Genomic DNA, 15,916 nt, shown 5'->3' on the forward strand with positions numbered 1-15,916 from the left:
AGCCTGTCCAGGTCCCTCTGGATGGCACATCCCTTCCCTCCAGCGTGTCGACCGCACCACACAGCTCGGTGTCATCAGCAAACTTGCTGAGGGTGCACTCGATCCCACTGTCCATGTCACCAACAAAGATGTTGGAGCCAATTTTTTATCCCCTCAGTGGTCCATCCATCAAATCCATGTCTCTCCAATTTAGAGACAAGGATGTCATGCGGAACACTGTCACATGCTTTGCACAAGTCCAGGTAGATGATGTCCATTGCTCTTCCCTTAGTTGTAGAAGGCCACCAAATTTGCCAGGCTCGATTTGCCCTTAGTGAAGCCATGTTGGCTGTCACCAATCACCTCCTTATTTCCATATGCCCTAGCATAGTTTCCAGGAGGATCCACTTCATGATCTTGCTGGGCACAGAGGTGAGACTGAATGGCCTGCAGTTCCCTGGGTCTCCCTTTTTTCCCTTTTTAAAAATGGGGGTTATGTTTCCCCTTTTCCAGTCAGCAAGAACTTCACTGGACTGCCATGACTTCTCAAATATGATGGATAGTGGCTCAGACACTTCATCTACCACTTCCCTCAGGACCCACAGATGCATCTCCTCAGGTCCCATGGACTTGTGCAGCTTCAGGTTCCTTAGATGTCCTTGACCCTGATCATCCCCTACAGTGGGTGGTTCTTCATTCTCCCAGTCCCTGCCTTTGCCTTCTGCGACTTGGGCGGTGTGGCTGGAGCACTTGTTGGTGAAGACTGAGGCAAAAAAGCCATTGAGTACCTCAGCCTTCTCCATATCCCGGATAACCAGGTCTCCCGTTTCCTTCCGGAGAGGGCCTACAATTTCCCTGGTATTCCTTTTCTCACAGAGGTACCTATAGAAGCTTTTCTTGTTGCCCTTGATGTCCCTGGCCAGAGTTAATTCTCTCAGGGCTTTGGCCTTCCTAACCTGACCCCTGGCTGCTCAGACAGTTTCTCTGTATTCCTCCCAGGTTACCTGTCCTTGCTTCCACCCTCTATAAGCTCCCTTTTTGTGTTTGAGATTGTCCAAGATGTCCTTGTTCATCCCTGCAGACCTCCTGGCATTCTTACCTGACTTTCTCTTTGTCAGGATGCATCACCGCTGAGCTTGGAGGAGGTGATCCTTGAATATTAACCATCTTTCTTGGGCCCCTCCTCCCTGCAGAGATTTATCCTATGTTACTCTGCCAAGCAGATCCCTGAAGAGGCCAAAGTCTGCTCTCCTGAAGTCCAGGGTAGCGAGCTTGCTGTGCGCCCTCCTCGCTGCCCTAAGGATCTTGAACTCCACTGTTTCATGGTCACTGCAGCCAAGGCTGCCCTTGAGGTTCACATTCTCCGCCAGCCCCTCCTTGTTGGTGAGAAGAAGGTCCAGCATAGCACCTCTTCTCGTTGGCTCCTCTATCACTTGGAGAAGGAAGTCTTAATCAACACATTCCAGGAACCTCCTGGATTGTTTATGCCCTGCTGTGTTGTCCCTACAGCATATACTGGGGTGGTTGCAGTCCCCCGTGAGGACCAGGGCTTGTGAACGTGAGGCTGCTCCTGTCTGTCTGTGGAGGGTCTCATCCCCTTGGTCTTCCTGGTCGGGTGGCCTGTAGCAGACTCCCAGTATAACGTCTCCTATTCCTGCCCTCCCTTGAATCCTGACCCATAAGCTCTCGGTCGGCTCCTCATCCATCCCCAGGCAGAGCTCCATGCACTCCAGTTGGTCACTGACATAGAGAGTGACCCCCACTCCTTGTCTCCCCTGCCTGTCTTTCCTAAAGAGCCTGTATCTTTCCATTCCAACACTCCAGTCATAGGAGCCATCCTACCATGTCTCTGTGATACCAATAAGATCACATCCCTGCAGGTGTGCGCACGTCTCTACCTCCTCCTGTTTATTCCCCATGCTATGTGTGTTTGCATAGAGGCATTGAAGTTTGAGACCTTACTTGGAAGATTTTGTGGTGGGAGGCAGAACAGAGAAAGCAGCAGAAGCTTGGAACGGGAACAGTGATGCATGGAGTTGATCTGGTTCAGAGGTTGTGGGGAGCATTAACCATGAGAGTGTGGTCTTCAGGGGATGTTTGAATGTGAAGAGGATGGGGCCAGATACACTCACCAACAAGTCACCCTATGGGACAGTGAAACTGCAGGATTTAAAGGAGATGTCAGGAGTTTCCCTTTTGGGGCCTTGGCTCAGGATCAGGAGGGAGGACAGTGTTCACAGGAAAGATTTGGTCAATTCCTCGAATCTTCAGATCCAGCAGCTGGGCTGAAGGTCTTTAGGGGCTGAAGAGAACTACTGTGAGCTCTGGTTTCACATTTAGCAGTGCCACCTTCAGCTGGATTCAAACAGCTTTCACTCCAAACTACTCCCTCCTGCCAGTGCTCTGCCCCTGCCAGCGGCCCAGCGTGGCTGTTAGGTGCATCTGTGCCATCTGCTGAATCCACCCCTTGATCCTTTTTGCTCTGTGGCTGCACAAACAGTTGTGTCAGCTCTGCAGAGCGGCAGCACAGGGTGGGAACCAAAGGGTGGGACTGCTTCAATTGGCACTGCTGTCAAAGGAGCAGCCAGGCAACTGCAGCCGAAGCAGCTGCGGGATTCCCTGTTGCAAACCTGGGAGCTGTTGGATGAGGCAGGCTGGGCTGATGGAACAGACATGCTGACTTTGAAAGATGTGGTCAAGCAGAGTACTTGGTAACCCAGCAGAAAATGTTTTTGGCAGGGCTCTCCTAGGTTAGCACACTGACTTGGCTCAGCAGAGGGTCAGCTGAGCGCCAGAGCCTGGCAAAGAGAGTGGAATGAGGACATTCATCCAAGAGTAAGAAGAGCCAGAGGGAGGAGGACACGTCCTTTGATGGCAGGGCTAGGCCTGTCTCAACCTTGAAATAGTGGTTATAGGTAAAACAGACATAAACGCTGTCTCTGGTGAAGCTTAACCTTCTGTTCCACGTAACATCTTTATTTTATCCTTATGCCTATAGTGTTGTGGGGCAAGCTAGACTGGGGTGAAGATACCAAGTTTAGGTTGCTTTTGGTGGTTGATAGGAAAATTAGCCAGAGACAGCAAACAAACACTGCGTACTGGTACCTGTGAAGGTGATGTGCTTCGAGACATGCTTCAAGGTGCCATAAGCTGAGGAAGGCTTCCAGCCAAGCTATGGACTGGAAATGGGAGGCTGTGCCCAGGTTTTGTGAATAATTTTCAGCTAAGAGATGTTAAAAGCGCAATCCCCCAGCAAGTGGTAAAGCCTCACAAGTGATTCGGTGTCTTGGAAAAACTTTTGTCTTATGCCTGCACTAGCTGTGAATCCAATCCAATGTTACAGTATTATATTGTGTATATTACATTAGTATATATTACGGTATTGGATTGAATTTTGAACCTATGTAGATTTACTCCTGCATCTAGTATTTTAAATATTGATTTATAGAAGGACAGAATAAGCAAGGCGCTTAAGTCCAAATAGCAAAATTACCTTTTTGAAACTACCTCATTAAAAAGTTCCTCCAACCATCTGTTATTAACCTGGTTTTTTAGATCCTGTTAATATTCTGCCAGAAATATGCTCTAAAATTACTTGGGTTTTTCGCATATGGCACAAGGGAATGGCTTAGAGCTGCATCAGGGGAAGTTCGGAATGGATCTTGGGGAAAAAGTTCTTCGCTGAGAGGGTGGCCAAGCACTGGACCCAGCTCCCCAGGGAAGTGGTCATGGCGCCAAGCCTGTCAGTGTTCAAGAAGCGTTGGGACAACACTCCTAGATGTATGGTTTAGCTTTTAGGTTGCCCTGTGTGGAGTCAGGAGTTGGACTCTGTGATCTTCGTGGGTCCCTTCCAACTCGGGATATTCTGTGATTCATAATTGTATAATATTAAATTCATAGTTAGACCTGGGAGTATGAGAACTTCCTCCTTCAGCAGAGGAAATCTAAACAGAGAAAAAACTGCTATTGAGAACTGGTAAATGATTTATAGCTTAGCTTCATTAAAATTTCAAGTAGTTCAGCCTTTCTAAGCTTTGGGTCGTGGTGTGGGACCTGTTCATACAAGTATTAGTTTTGTCAGGTGAAAGCAAACCATGATGGACTGGGCCCACATTTTTGGATCACCTTTTGATGAGAGTTGCCAAATGTTAAAATAATGGCTGAATATCATGGACTGTTATATAAAACCAGTGATTACAATTTTCTCTATGCTTTTTTTCATTTTAAATGTCAAGACTATAAGAACTTGTCTTTGAATACTTTTTGCTAGCAGGTGTGTTCAGATATCATTTCTTCCTTCCCTCTCTCTGCTGCGGTGACACGACTACATGCATTATTTATAGCCAATTTTCTTCAGTGTTGGGAGAGCACTTTTACTAGCAGTTCAACCAAGAAGAGCAAACAAACTCTTTGAATCTGGTTGCTTTATAGAAATCTTTAGTCTTTTATGAGTTCAGCTCACTCCATAACGCTGCGAGTCCCCTGGTCCTTTCCACGTGGTTCTCCACATGGGCCTCTTGAGACATTTCTTGCCTACAGGGTAACTGGCCTCTGGGATTCTTTTCCTACTAGAACTTCCTCCTGATATTTGTGCTGTTATAAAAATAGTTCTGCTAACACCGAGTTAGTGAAACGGGAGTCACTGAGAAAGCCAAAATAGGTTGGGTGTGTGGAAGTAGAGAGACTAACTAGAGTTGCTTATGATAAATTAAAAAAGGTAGAGGTAGGAAAAAAGCTTGTTTGGGAAGAATGATGCTACCACATTTCAATCAAAGGTGGTAATTCCCTCATGCTAAAAAAAAAAATCTTTTTAAATGTGCTTAAATTATTGATTTTAATACAACTGAAATTTGCTGCAAAATGAGTGTTTGGGTGATGATAACTGCTTATTTTACTAATGGGGAAAATTGCTGTCAAGGGACTGGATGCATCATAATAAAATGTGATTTGTCACTGCAGGATTTCTGTCACGGGCAGGTGATGTGGCCCCCATTAAGTGCCCTTCAAGTAAAAATTGCTGAACCTGGAAAATCCTGTAAACAAGTTTGTCAGGAAAGCCAGCTCATCTGTGAGCCTTCCTTCTTCCAGCATCTTAACAAGGACAAAGCTCTGCTTAGGTAAGTACTTAAAAGCACAAACATATTATTTGGTGTCTTTATTGCATGGGGTTTTGCCACTCATGCAGATTAGTGTACGAACTCTGTGAGAAGTGCTGTCTCACTCACAGCTGTGAGGTTAGCTGTCATCCTTCGTAGCAGTGGATGGGAGAAGTTACTGCTGCGCTGAGAGCACCGTTCCACATAGCATGTGTTTTTGCAATGGGGAGTACAGCTCCGAGGCCAAAAATTTACATCTCTTTATTCCCCCTCCATCTCCTCCACGCACGCCCTTTACTCAGGCACTTTGGGTTGCTGGCGCTGCACAAAGATGGAGGGCTGGCGATGCCAGGACTATAATTGTGTTTAGATGGACCCTTCGCAGCCCTGGCTGAGCTGAGCAGGTGCACTATTCCATAGCTTTTGCCATACCCTGAGAGTTAGTGAACTTGAGTGACTCTTAAAGCTAATCCTAACTGTGCTCAGTCAGCTGGGTCAGAAACGAAATGCATTTTTGCTGCAGTAAATAGAGCTCTGTACACATTGTGTGATTTCTATCACATAATTTTTGAACATAGCTCTTAGAAAGTGTTGCTTTTATTTATTGAGCTCCCTCTTTGGTCACAATTAACATCCAGACTGAACCATCTGTAGTCACTGGCAATTAGCAATTACTGTTTCTGCAAACCTTTTGCCGGTATTGTCCTAGGTAAAGAATTGTGAACCCTTGTGCATTAGAGGTAGTAGTACCAATTTATAAAGCTTACCGGCTATGCATTAAGGAAATTAATGTTGCTTTTAGGTGCTGTCTCTTTGCAAATATGTCTGTGTTCCTTTCAGAATGAAAACAAAGCACTCAAAACTGGTCTCCAACAAATGACTGCTAGGGAACCTGCTTTCTAGGCTTTCTATCCCTACTTTTTGCTAAATTTAATTGTAGAAGGTTTGTATTTTTTGTAGTTTGTTTGAAAAGTTGTAATTTCCAGTGGAGTTCAGAAGCAGCTCATATAAAAACTGTGTCAGGCTTCTTTTCTAGCTGTCTAGACAAAATTATAATTCTGTGGAAAAAAAAAAACCCTGTTAAATGCTGAAAGCTAGCAATGTTTCCAGAATAAGTGAAAAACAAGCCAGTGCCGGAATTGCTATACCCTCGTGCTTAAGCTTTGTGGTCAGAAAATGGCAAGTGGAATTTTTCTTTTTTCAGCGAGCTAGCGCTAGCTGGTTCCTCGGAGCAGCGGGTCCTGCTCTGAGCGGCTCCCGCTGGAGCACAGCAGCGTCGCCTCGTCCTCACCGCGAGCTGCTCAGGGCTGCCCGGCACGTTGGGCCTGGCCTGGGGGAGAGCCCTGCTGAAATCAATCAGAATATCTCCTGATTTCAGATTCTTGGTTTTGTCTTGCTAGAATTCCACGGTGTATTTAAATATTATGCTGTGGGGAACAGTCAAAAGCATTTTTTTCCCTTTTTAACTTCTTTTCATTAATCTTTAGGAAACGGAGTAAAGCTGAAAAGGCTGCACTGCCCTCTGCAGAGAGAATCTGTGGAGGCGAAATGAGTTATGTTCTGGAAATCTGCAATTCTAAATGTACTTGATTTAGGATGTAATATAGCATTTTATTTTATTTTTAGCGGGGAAGGATGAAAACTGTACCGAACTCCTGTAAACTGTGATTTAGATCATGTGCTTTGCTTTTTAGGCATAATATCGAATGTCTCACCATGGAGTCTGCAAATGATATTCTGGTCCCCTCTTTCGATGGAAGAAGGAAGCACTGTGTTTTCCAAGGTGACCTCTTACTGTTCAGCTGTGCCGGATCCCACCCAACCCACAGAAGAATCTGCCCCTGCAGAGACTATATTAAGGGGCAGGTTGCACTTTGTAAAGACTGCCTATAGCAGCAGCAGAGCTTCTTTGAGTTGAGGACAAAATGTAAGTAGTTTTGAGAGGAGCTACTTATTACTTCCTGCACTTTTGTCCAGGTTTTTTGCTGCAGGCAGAGCTATCATTGCTGGGCAGAATTATCTACTAAGAGAGGAGGGATTCATAACAAACAGCTAACTGATTTTTTTTTTCCTATAAGAACATTTGCAGTGTAACTCTTCAGATTCCTTCATCTGTTTGCAAAGAGAAATGAGTTTCATGCTCTACAGTGATTTGAAGATGACTGCACAGAATAGTTTGTAGAAAATTCCCAGACCCATCAAACTTCTTTTTTTTTTGTTGTTTGGGTGAAGTGTTTTCTATTTTTTTAATGAGTTAGGTCATCCCTCATCATGCTTAGCTAAAGGATCTCAACTTCATTCCAGTAGAAAATTGAAAAAAGTGTGCTTGAGGGAAGGGGTACAGGGGAGGGAGGACTAACATTTTATTCTGGGTGCACTGTTTTGGGTACTGCTTTAGCTTGACTGGCTATAAAGTGGTTTACTTCACAAGAACTTGGAATCACAAGATAGCTCTGTACCCTGTTATTGGGTTATCTGGGCCCAGTTCTTTTTTTGTTTTGTTTTGTTTTTAAAAAATCTTTGTATACAACAAGGTATTGTCTGCATCACAGCCGCTGCATCGAAGCAGTCTAAACAAGAGTATCATGAATGAGCAAATAGGCACTTGCCAGCATGTGACACATGTTGGTGACTCGACAACTGACTAGGGTTGTGGCATTCTTCAGTGTGGAAAAGCTACAAAAACATACTGCCATTTTTGGAATGGACTTGTCACAGTTTACTGGTCCCATTTAGAGAGTAATCCTTGGAATTTGCCCATGCTTCTGTTGTAGTCTGTCTACTAGAAATACTGTGTGAAGCAAAAAGTATTCAGCATCATTGGAGCAATATTATCGTTAGAGCCTCAGTTTGCTACGGCTTCCAGTAGTTAAAGTGTTGCTGAATGACATAGAAAGGTTAAACTAAGCTAACTATAATTATCGTACGGTAGAAATGTAAAATGTCTTCATAACTAGTTAGTTTTTTTAAAGAGAATTTTTTTCAGAAGAACGAGTAAGAGGAGACAAACAACTGCTAAGAAAAGTATCGATCAGTCTCGTGGGTTTTTGATTGTTTTTCTGTTTGGGGGGGGGTTTATTTTTTTTTCTTTTCTAGCAGGCATACCAGTTACAAATTTAGAATAAAACAATTCAGGAGTTTGGAATTCCAATCAAACTTCATTTTTTTAGAGCAGCAAGTTAAATCTTCTAAACTGCCTTCTTTTTGTAGAGGTAATTTTTGTTATTCTCAGCAGAAGGTGGCATGCTTGACAGCACCACTTGTAAGAAAGAAAATGATATATGAAGATTAGTGAGAAACAGATCTGCAGTGTATTTTGAAAGCGGTCATAGTCTGCAGGTTTACAATTTGGATGTGCTCTGATCATACTGGAAAAAAACCTCAAATCAACATGAAGCATTTTTTCATAAAGATTAACCAACATTACCAGGTAATAGTGAAAAGCACAGATACTTTAAATTTTCCTTTCTTGGATATATCTGGTTGGTTCAGATTTTTCTTGTAACCAGCATTCATTATCTGTGTGTGAATATTGATGTATCTCTTGACCTACCAAAGACCAAGCAAGGGAAATGCTATTTCGTCGTGGATAAATTCTCAAGACCAGAGAAGAGAACAGAATATATTTACAGTTTCAATTTAAAAGCAGTGAATTTACTTTTTCAAGTTTTTCATTTCCTGCCTCAGCACTCCTGTAACACTCCATACCATTGCTGGGGACTACACAGGAGCTTCATCCTGAGAGATTGTTGAGTATCCAAAAAGGGTGTGTGGGAGCTGTTGAACAGCAGGGTCACCAGTACGATGATAAAATCTGCTGTAGTTTAGAGTAATTTTCCAGCAACAGAACAGCTGGGTTCTATAACAGGAGGCAAAATTTTGTATGAAAAGAAAACAAACACAAACTAGTATGAAAACCTTACACTTACCATAGCTCAGCATTTGCTTCAGTCAGCACAAATGTAGTTTGCCATAGTTTGAATACCCTGGAAAAGCTGGGGGAGGAGGATTGGAAATGGGTCTGAGCAGGTGCAACAATTCATTTTGTATTTATATAAAATATTCCCCACATACCTGTGCATATTTGTGCAACTGGAAGATCCTGCATATCAAAGTATATATGCTTCTGCCTGGTGCCCAAAGTAAAGGCAACAGCAGAATTTGGGTTCTTCAGGCAGGAATTTAGTTTGGAATGACATATCACAGAATTACGTCGGAAACAAAGATTTGTATGTGTGCACTTAAAGAATGCAAAAGACGTAGTTTTTGCTGTAGTGTAATTCCTTGCTGTAAATACATATTTGCTTGTTTCCCCCCCACTGTATGGTCCGCAGGGCATACTGCATTTTATTTTGCCTCTAAACCTTTAAAGATGGGAGGGTTTTGGTATTTGTTATTATAAGATTTTCTGGTCTAGTGCTTTGCTCAGTGCTAAGTTTGCCTTTACCACAGCAGGGAGAGTCAATTATAAGCTCTGTTTTTTTCATGCTGTAGCACTGTTTCTAGTCTACTGAACTGAATTACTGCATACTGGCAAAAATGAAACAGCAAACACCAATGCCGCTTGCATTTCAGCCAGGGAAAGAACATCTACATTGGCTTCGGAATCGGTTGGGTCTGATCCTACTTCCACTGGAATCTATAGAGAAGACTCAATCTTAAAAAAGAATCAAGACTTATAATTTGATAGGTCTCTTATTAATTTTAAACTCTCTTTTAAGAAGAAATATTACTTCTGTGAAATACAGCTTCAGTCTAAATTTCTGTAAAAAGAGACGATCACATGAGAACTGTAAGTGCATAAACTTTGTACACGTTACTCACTAAACCTGATACAGCACTCCCCCATCACACAGCAGTGTTTGTTCATGCGTTGATAAATAAGTGAATCCTTCTGCAGGTAAGCACTCAGGCAAATCCATGAGGGACTATTTAAAATTTTGAATGATTTACTAAAACGTATGATATATATATATATATCTCTCCACATTTCAGGACAGAGGGCAGCCTTCTGTCCAAGTCCCATACCTGTTTTCCTTCCTAATTAAAGAATAAAGGTGTAGTCCAATTCTTGCACTTAAACAAGGATATTAGAGATGGGACTGTGCTACTATTTTTTAGTCTGACAGTAAAGCTTGCAGCTTCCATTACTCAAAAATCAGGTTTTTGCATGACTTGCATTTGAATATATTGATCAGCAGTTGATGGGAAAAAAATGTCAAAAGTTGAATATAAAAACATTTTACAAGCTTTTAAACATATCTATCATATCAAGACATTCTTTGTTTTAAAATTTTGTATTTTTGTATGTGACCTAGTTTTTTTCAAAAATCTTGTTCCTACGAGATTAGAAAACTTGAGAGAAGCATTTACATATTTATTAAAATTAACATAAAAGGCTTGCCTTTGAAAGGTAAAGTTGCTAAATACACACTGTTTAAAAATGCCAATAAAAACCTCATTTATTTCATATATGCAAGTTGATTTGCACATGTATAAATAGAGTTGCTTTTTGCATTTTTTGCTTAGTTTCTATGTTTCTTTTTGTAATTTATAGTTGCAGCTGTGTGTTTGCTTGTTTATATCAGATTATGTTTCTCCTACAAATATTTAATGTTTATGTGCCTTTTTTTTTACTTTCTTTGGGGTTTGGATGAGTGTTTGGAATATGGACACTGTCTGAACAAGTATAATGGAACACTAATTACAGGTAAAAATAGTGCTTGATGACTATACAACTTAGCGGTATGAATTTTGAATGTTGTTAAGTAGTGGAGAAATCTGTTGTAAAACTGTAAGGTAAGGGTTAATAAGATAAAAGATACTATAACTTTAATAATTCTTGCAAAACGTTGCTTCTGCAAGCAGAATACCCTTTACTGAATATCTGTAATTTGACATGAGATGAGAGCTCCTGCTGGGATGGGATGTCTGCTCAATGACCAGAGAGCAAACAAAAGCCGTTATATTCCCCAAGGAGACAATGCTAACCGGAAACCTCTAGAAACAGCCACATCTGATTTGATCAGCAGGAAAATTGAAGATCCCCATTAAAGTTTGTGAGACGTTGGTTTTTCGGATAAAGACGTCTGTACATGGAGGTGCACGGGGTGGTTCCCGGTGCTACCAGGAGAATACAGTCCTTTTATGATACCTGAATTTACGACTCTCAGTGCGGAAGGGAACTCTGGATATTCAGCTTATTGCAGGTGGTTTTAATGCTACTACTTTTCTGCAAGAAGAATATTTGGCAAAATAGCTGCCGATCAGGTTTCGGTTGGAGATCACAGAACGGGGTTGCAGACAGCCAGGACTCTGCATCTGCCCCGCTCAGCTCTGCTCCAAATACATGTACCGGCTTTTGTGACTCGCTTCCTGACAGCATTCAGACGTGCTCAAAGTTTCTGTTGATGGCAGCTGCAAATCAGGTTGTTAGCCAATGTCTTCTCTCCTCACTTGCTCATGTTGTACTACTATTCTTTAAAATCCTAGTCAAGGTCCTCGATTTATCCTTGATACGAAAGACATGCCCTCCCCTCTCAAGAATGAGTGGCCCGTCTAAATTACAAAGATGATTTACAAGTTTGCAGCACTTTTCATATAAACAAAATCTAAATTGCTTTCTCAGGTATGTATTTTGCTCATAGTGCATTTCAGGACCAGATTTTGCTAGTAAAATAAATTAAATGGGATGAATCAGGCTGGTTACAATCTCATCCAAGTCTAATTAACTTCATGACTCCCACTGGCTTCAGAACTCCTCCATTAATTTTTCTTCAAATTAAAAAAACAACTCTCCCTTTTTAATACATATAAAGCACTCTATCTTACAAGATAAAGACCAAACACTTTCAGGTTGCATCGTACACATAGCAGCAGCCAGTTTTCTTGCTGTTACAGCATATATCACCTTGGATTAAGTTGATGTTACTTATTATTAAAGTATCAGTTGAAAACTTGGTTAAAGAGCTCTTCAGGCTACACTTTGGAGTTGGAGGGTGGGGGGATTGTTGTTTTGTTGCTTGTTTTTTTTTAAAGAGACTGTTAGTTATCAGTTTCCAGTTTCACAGTCTTTTTTCCAGGGGTGCTAACGTTTTGGCATGGCTGTTTGTGATGTTTGTCCCACAGCTGCTATGCCTTCAGCTTTTGACTGGCGATCTCTTTCCATTTGCCATTCTCCTTTGGTCCCATCTGTTTAGGGACCGCTGCAGAGTTGAGGAGAATACTGCACTGACAGATGTATGCTTTCGTTCAGGCTGAAAAGGCCACGGACAGATATGGTTTCATTGAGATATGCTTTAGTAATATTGCTGTAAATGTAACATCAAAACATATTGTTTTATGGGCAGTGACTTAATTCTCATCTTCGTATTTTTAAGCAGCTCTATAGGGATTTTTTTAAATTAGTCATTTCCAAATATTATATTTAAATGGAATGTATAAAGAGCAAACTCTGTGTATCAAGTGTAAGATGTTTACTGTAGGAATGTGTTGAAAATACCAGAGGCTGAACCCCAGAATGCCTCAGATGAGGCATCGTTCATGTTCTTTCTTCCAGGGAAAAATAACGAAGTGCAACCATTGCCAAAGTCTTGCTTTTGTAGGTGTAATCCTTTACGTAGTCATATAATTATGAACGTACAGTAGTATGTTTTAATTCAGGAGACCTCTCAACAGCACTCAGCCACCTGTTTATTGGATAAATAAAATCAGGTCTCAAAGTTTTGATAAAAAGAGTAGTAACTCCACCTTCCACATGCAGAAACTGCTTCGAAAAAATTCAGTTGTAATCAAGGGCCTAATCCCCTTCTCTCCACTGGGAAGGCTGGTGCAGGTGCCATGTAGCTGAGGTGGGCTGTGTATGGGAACAGAATTTGTCACGGCGGGGCAGAGCTCACTGACCTGCAGCCGTGCAGAGCTGCTCTCCTCACGTTTCACAGCGACGATAACACACGGCTGCTGCTCTGTACAGGAAAATACATCAGTATTGCACTGCGCTGGCCTACTTGCAAATATCAGCCCCAGGCCCGTGCTGCTCCGCTCAGGGCCAGCCACACCATAGAGGCTCAGCCCTGCAGGAGCCAGCACAATCCTTGGCTTTAAGGAGAGCATGTAAATAACGCTACAGCATCTACTGGAGCCGGCCAGGCGCTCGGCAAAGTGCATGCAACGCATCCTGGCGCGAACTCCAGCAGCTGCAACATGGTTTGAAGTATCAAATAGGTAATCATGTTAAATTGCTGTCTGAGGGCAGCTAACTTTAATAGGGTTATCCCCAGAACTAATTTGTTACGTTCATTAACAGGTCTGTGGCAGTACAGTGACAGTGAAAACCATCTTACAGAAGTCATGGGTTTGTTTGGTTTTCACAAAGGAATACAGCAGAGGAGAAGGAAATGGCAGTTTTTACCAAAGGCAAAAAGAGTAAATTTTATGAGAAGAGTTACCCTGAAGATTCTGAGAGAGCTAAAAGAAAACTAGAAAGAAATATTGCAAAGCTAATTTGAGCTTGGAGAAGTGGATCCCCCTGAGCTTGCTAGGCTGGCAGCTGCGGGGAGCCCTCCGGAGGGCAGTGGGGGGCAGGTCTTTGGTTTCTGGTCTGGATCATTCCCTGGGGGAGCCTCTCTCCATGGATGAAGGGGGTCAAAGTCTGAATAATCCCTGTAGCACTGTAAATTGGAAAAAAAACCTACTGACATCTGTAAAAATAAAAGATTGCTGCTTTTTGCAGATAATAATTTGGAGTCAATGAGAGTTTTTATATGTACATGAGAACTTCAGGGTCAGGCTGGTACTGTATGTGTTTGGTTTGAATTCTCTCCTAGAAGGTTGATCCTTTGTTTTATTTAAATGGTTGTGTTCCACTATATTACGTTCAAGCAGTTTGATTCAGAAAGAACAGAACACAGTGGTTCAGATACTGTCAAGTTACTGGGGTTCAATAGGATGGGATTTTTTTAATTTAAATTTTTTATTTAGAAAAGTAAATGTCTGTACTTTAATGGCATAGAAAAATGCTTTGTTTTCACTGTTGTAGAAAAAATCTAGGGAGAACTTTATTTTTCAATAAACCTTTTTCTTGTGTGATTTGGATTTATGATTGCTTTGTGCTTAAATGGGAAGTCTGTGAGCTTCCATTTAGACAAAATTGCATTTGTGTGGCTTATCCTGGCAGTTCAGTTGCTGACCCACCTCTGCAGAGGTAAGTCATAGCATGAACAGTCCCATCTACCCACCGCTTGGCCGTAAGAACAACAGGCAAGTAATTATCTGTTTGCTTTGTTCTGTTTTAAACCCAAGTTGGGTAAGGGATAAAGTCAAGCCTCCTTTTAGGATGGCAGTTTTGCTGGAGGAGGAGTAGTTAGGAATTCTTGGTTTCCTGGAAGGTTCCAGCACACAAGGAAGACTGTGGGATGGCACAGTGGCACACGGATATACAAGACTGAAGTTCAAAACCAAAAGCTACGTTGTAGTAAAACAACAGCTTTAGAGAGTGTTGTCTTTCAAGATCCAAGATTAAATGTGAAGAGCTTGGCTGGCTTATGAAATACTTGCATATGGAACCAGAGCTCATGCATGAAACTCTGGACTATGTGCCCGCATTGCTTCAGTCAGCCTCGCTCCCAGGCCAGGTCAGGGTCCCCGCAGCTGCCAGCAGCGGGGGCTGCAGGAGCCCCCCGAGGTGCCCTGGAGAGTGTCTGCCAGAATTGTCCCGAAGTCGGGACCTGGCATCTCAGGGGAGCAGAGCATGTGCTCAGGGTGCTTATAGGTGCACATTAAATCACCTCGGAGGCTGTAAACACCTATATCAAAAAAGCTGTACAATATCAAGGTCCATAGAGTGAAACTTCTTACAAGGGAACTGTTGAGTTTATTTCAGTTGCGCCTGTTCTGCTGCAAGGCTCTGTCTGCCACCTCACTTTTTGCTAGCCCTGCTGAGACTGAGGGAAGGGTCCTCTGTTGTCAGCTTCTGCTAGCAAAGTTGAGAGGTTTTGGGGGAGGTGGCCAACAGGAATAGAACAAGCGGTGTGGGAGCAGGATGGAGTACTAAAATGAATAGCAAAAAAACCCACCCAACCAAAAAAACTAAAATAAAGACCAGCTCTTTTTTATCAGTTCTAAGAACATCCCTTTGTAACATAGCTGCTAATGTACCTTTTAAAACTACACTGGAGAAAAAGCAGCTGCTCAGTTCCTCACAATACCTTTTTCCAAGTTTTTCATATGGGTTTTTTTTTTCTTTACATGTGGCCACATGTAACAGTGTAATGTAAAATCGGAATAGTATGGAAGTTGGTAACTGTCGACTTGGGATCCTTTATTTGCCCTGTCCCAATTAATGACACCTAGCATAAATAAAAATTAAAGAAATAAAAGTGAAGTGGGAAGGTGAAATGCTGGGGGGGGGTGGGGGGGGTGGAGGGGAGGGTTTGGGACCTGGGTCTGGATATCCAGCTGCTGTCGATTCACTGCCAGAAGTGGGGAGTTCAGTGCATCGGGGCTACACGTGATGGTTTTCTGCTGCGCAGTGCTGGCGGTGCTGCTGCAAGAGCTGTTTATTACTGCTTCAGTGGGGTGAAGTACGTGAATATCCTTCACTCTTCACCCCTTTTTATGGGTATTCCCTTGGCATACTTCATCTCAGATTAAAATGGGTGAAAGTTTTGTTGGATCTGTGTTGCTAATCAACATAGCACAATTCCCAAATGTTTCCTAACATCAAAATTAATTAGCGGAGAACGCTGCTCATTCGGTCCCTTGTTCTGGTTATTTTTGGAAACGTTTTCCTTCCTGTTTCATTCCCCTAATTATTGCTCTGCTTTGACATAAGGAGACATCTG

General features: G+C 42.4%; 1 protein-coding gene across 5 annotated transcripts in view; it reads left to right on the forward strand.

Moving 5' to 3' along the window:
• The window catches only part of MGAT5 (alpha-1,6-mannosylglycoprotein 6-beta-N-acetylglucosaminyltransferase), a 135,903-nt gene extending 121,741 nt beyond the window's left edge, over nt 1–14,162 (forward strand). For 4 of the 5 annotated variants that reach the window (XM_074873710.1, XM_074873711.1, XM_074873709.1 and 1 more), the window contains 2 exons: nt 4,939–5,096; nt 6,770–14,162. In XM_074873710.1, coding sequence (XP_074729811.1) covers nt 4,939–5,096; nt 6,770–6,968 — 357 coding nt within the window. In that variant the 3' untranslated portion in view covers nt 6,969–14,162. The remainder of the gene's footprint in view (nt 1–4,938; nt 5,097–6,769) is intronic. The other variant, XM_074873713.1, reaches the window with a different exon arrangement.
• Nucleotides 14,163–15,916: the final 1,754 nt, after the last annotated feature.

The sequence above is a fragment of the Strix uralensis genome, chromosome 6 (genome assembly GCF_047716275.1).
Source record: "Strix uralensis isolate ZFMK-TIS-50842 chromosome 6, bStrUra1, whole genome shotgun sequence".
NCBI classification, from domain to species: Eukaryota; Metazoa; Chordata; class Aves; order Strigiformes; family Strigidae; genus Strix; species Strix uralensis.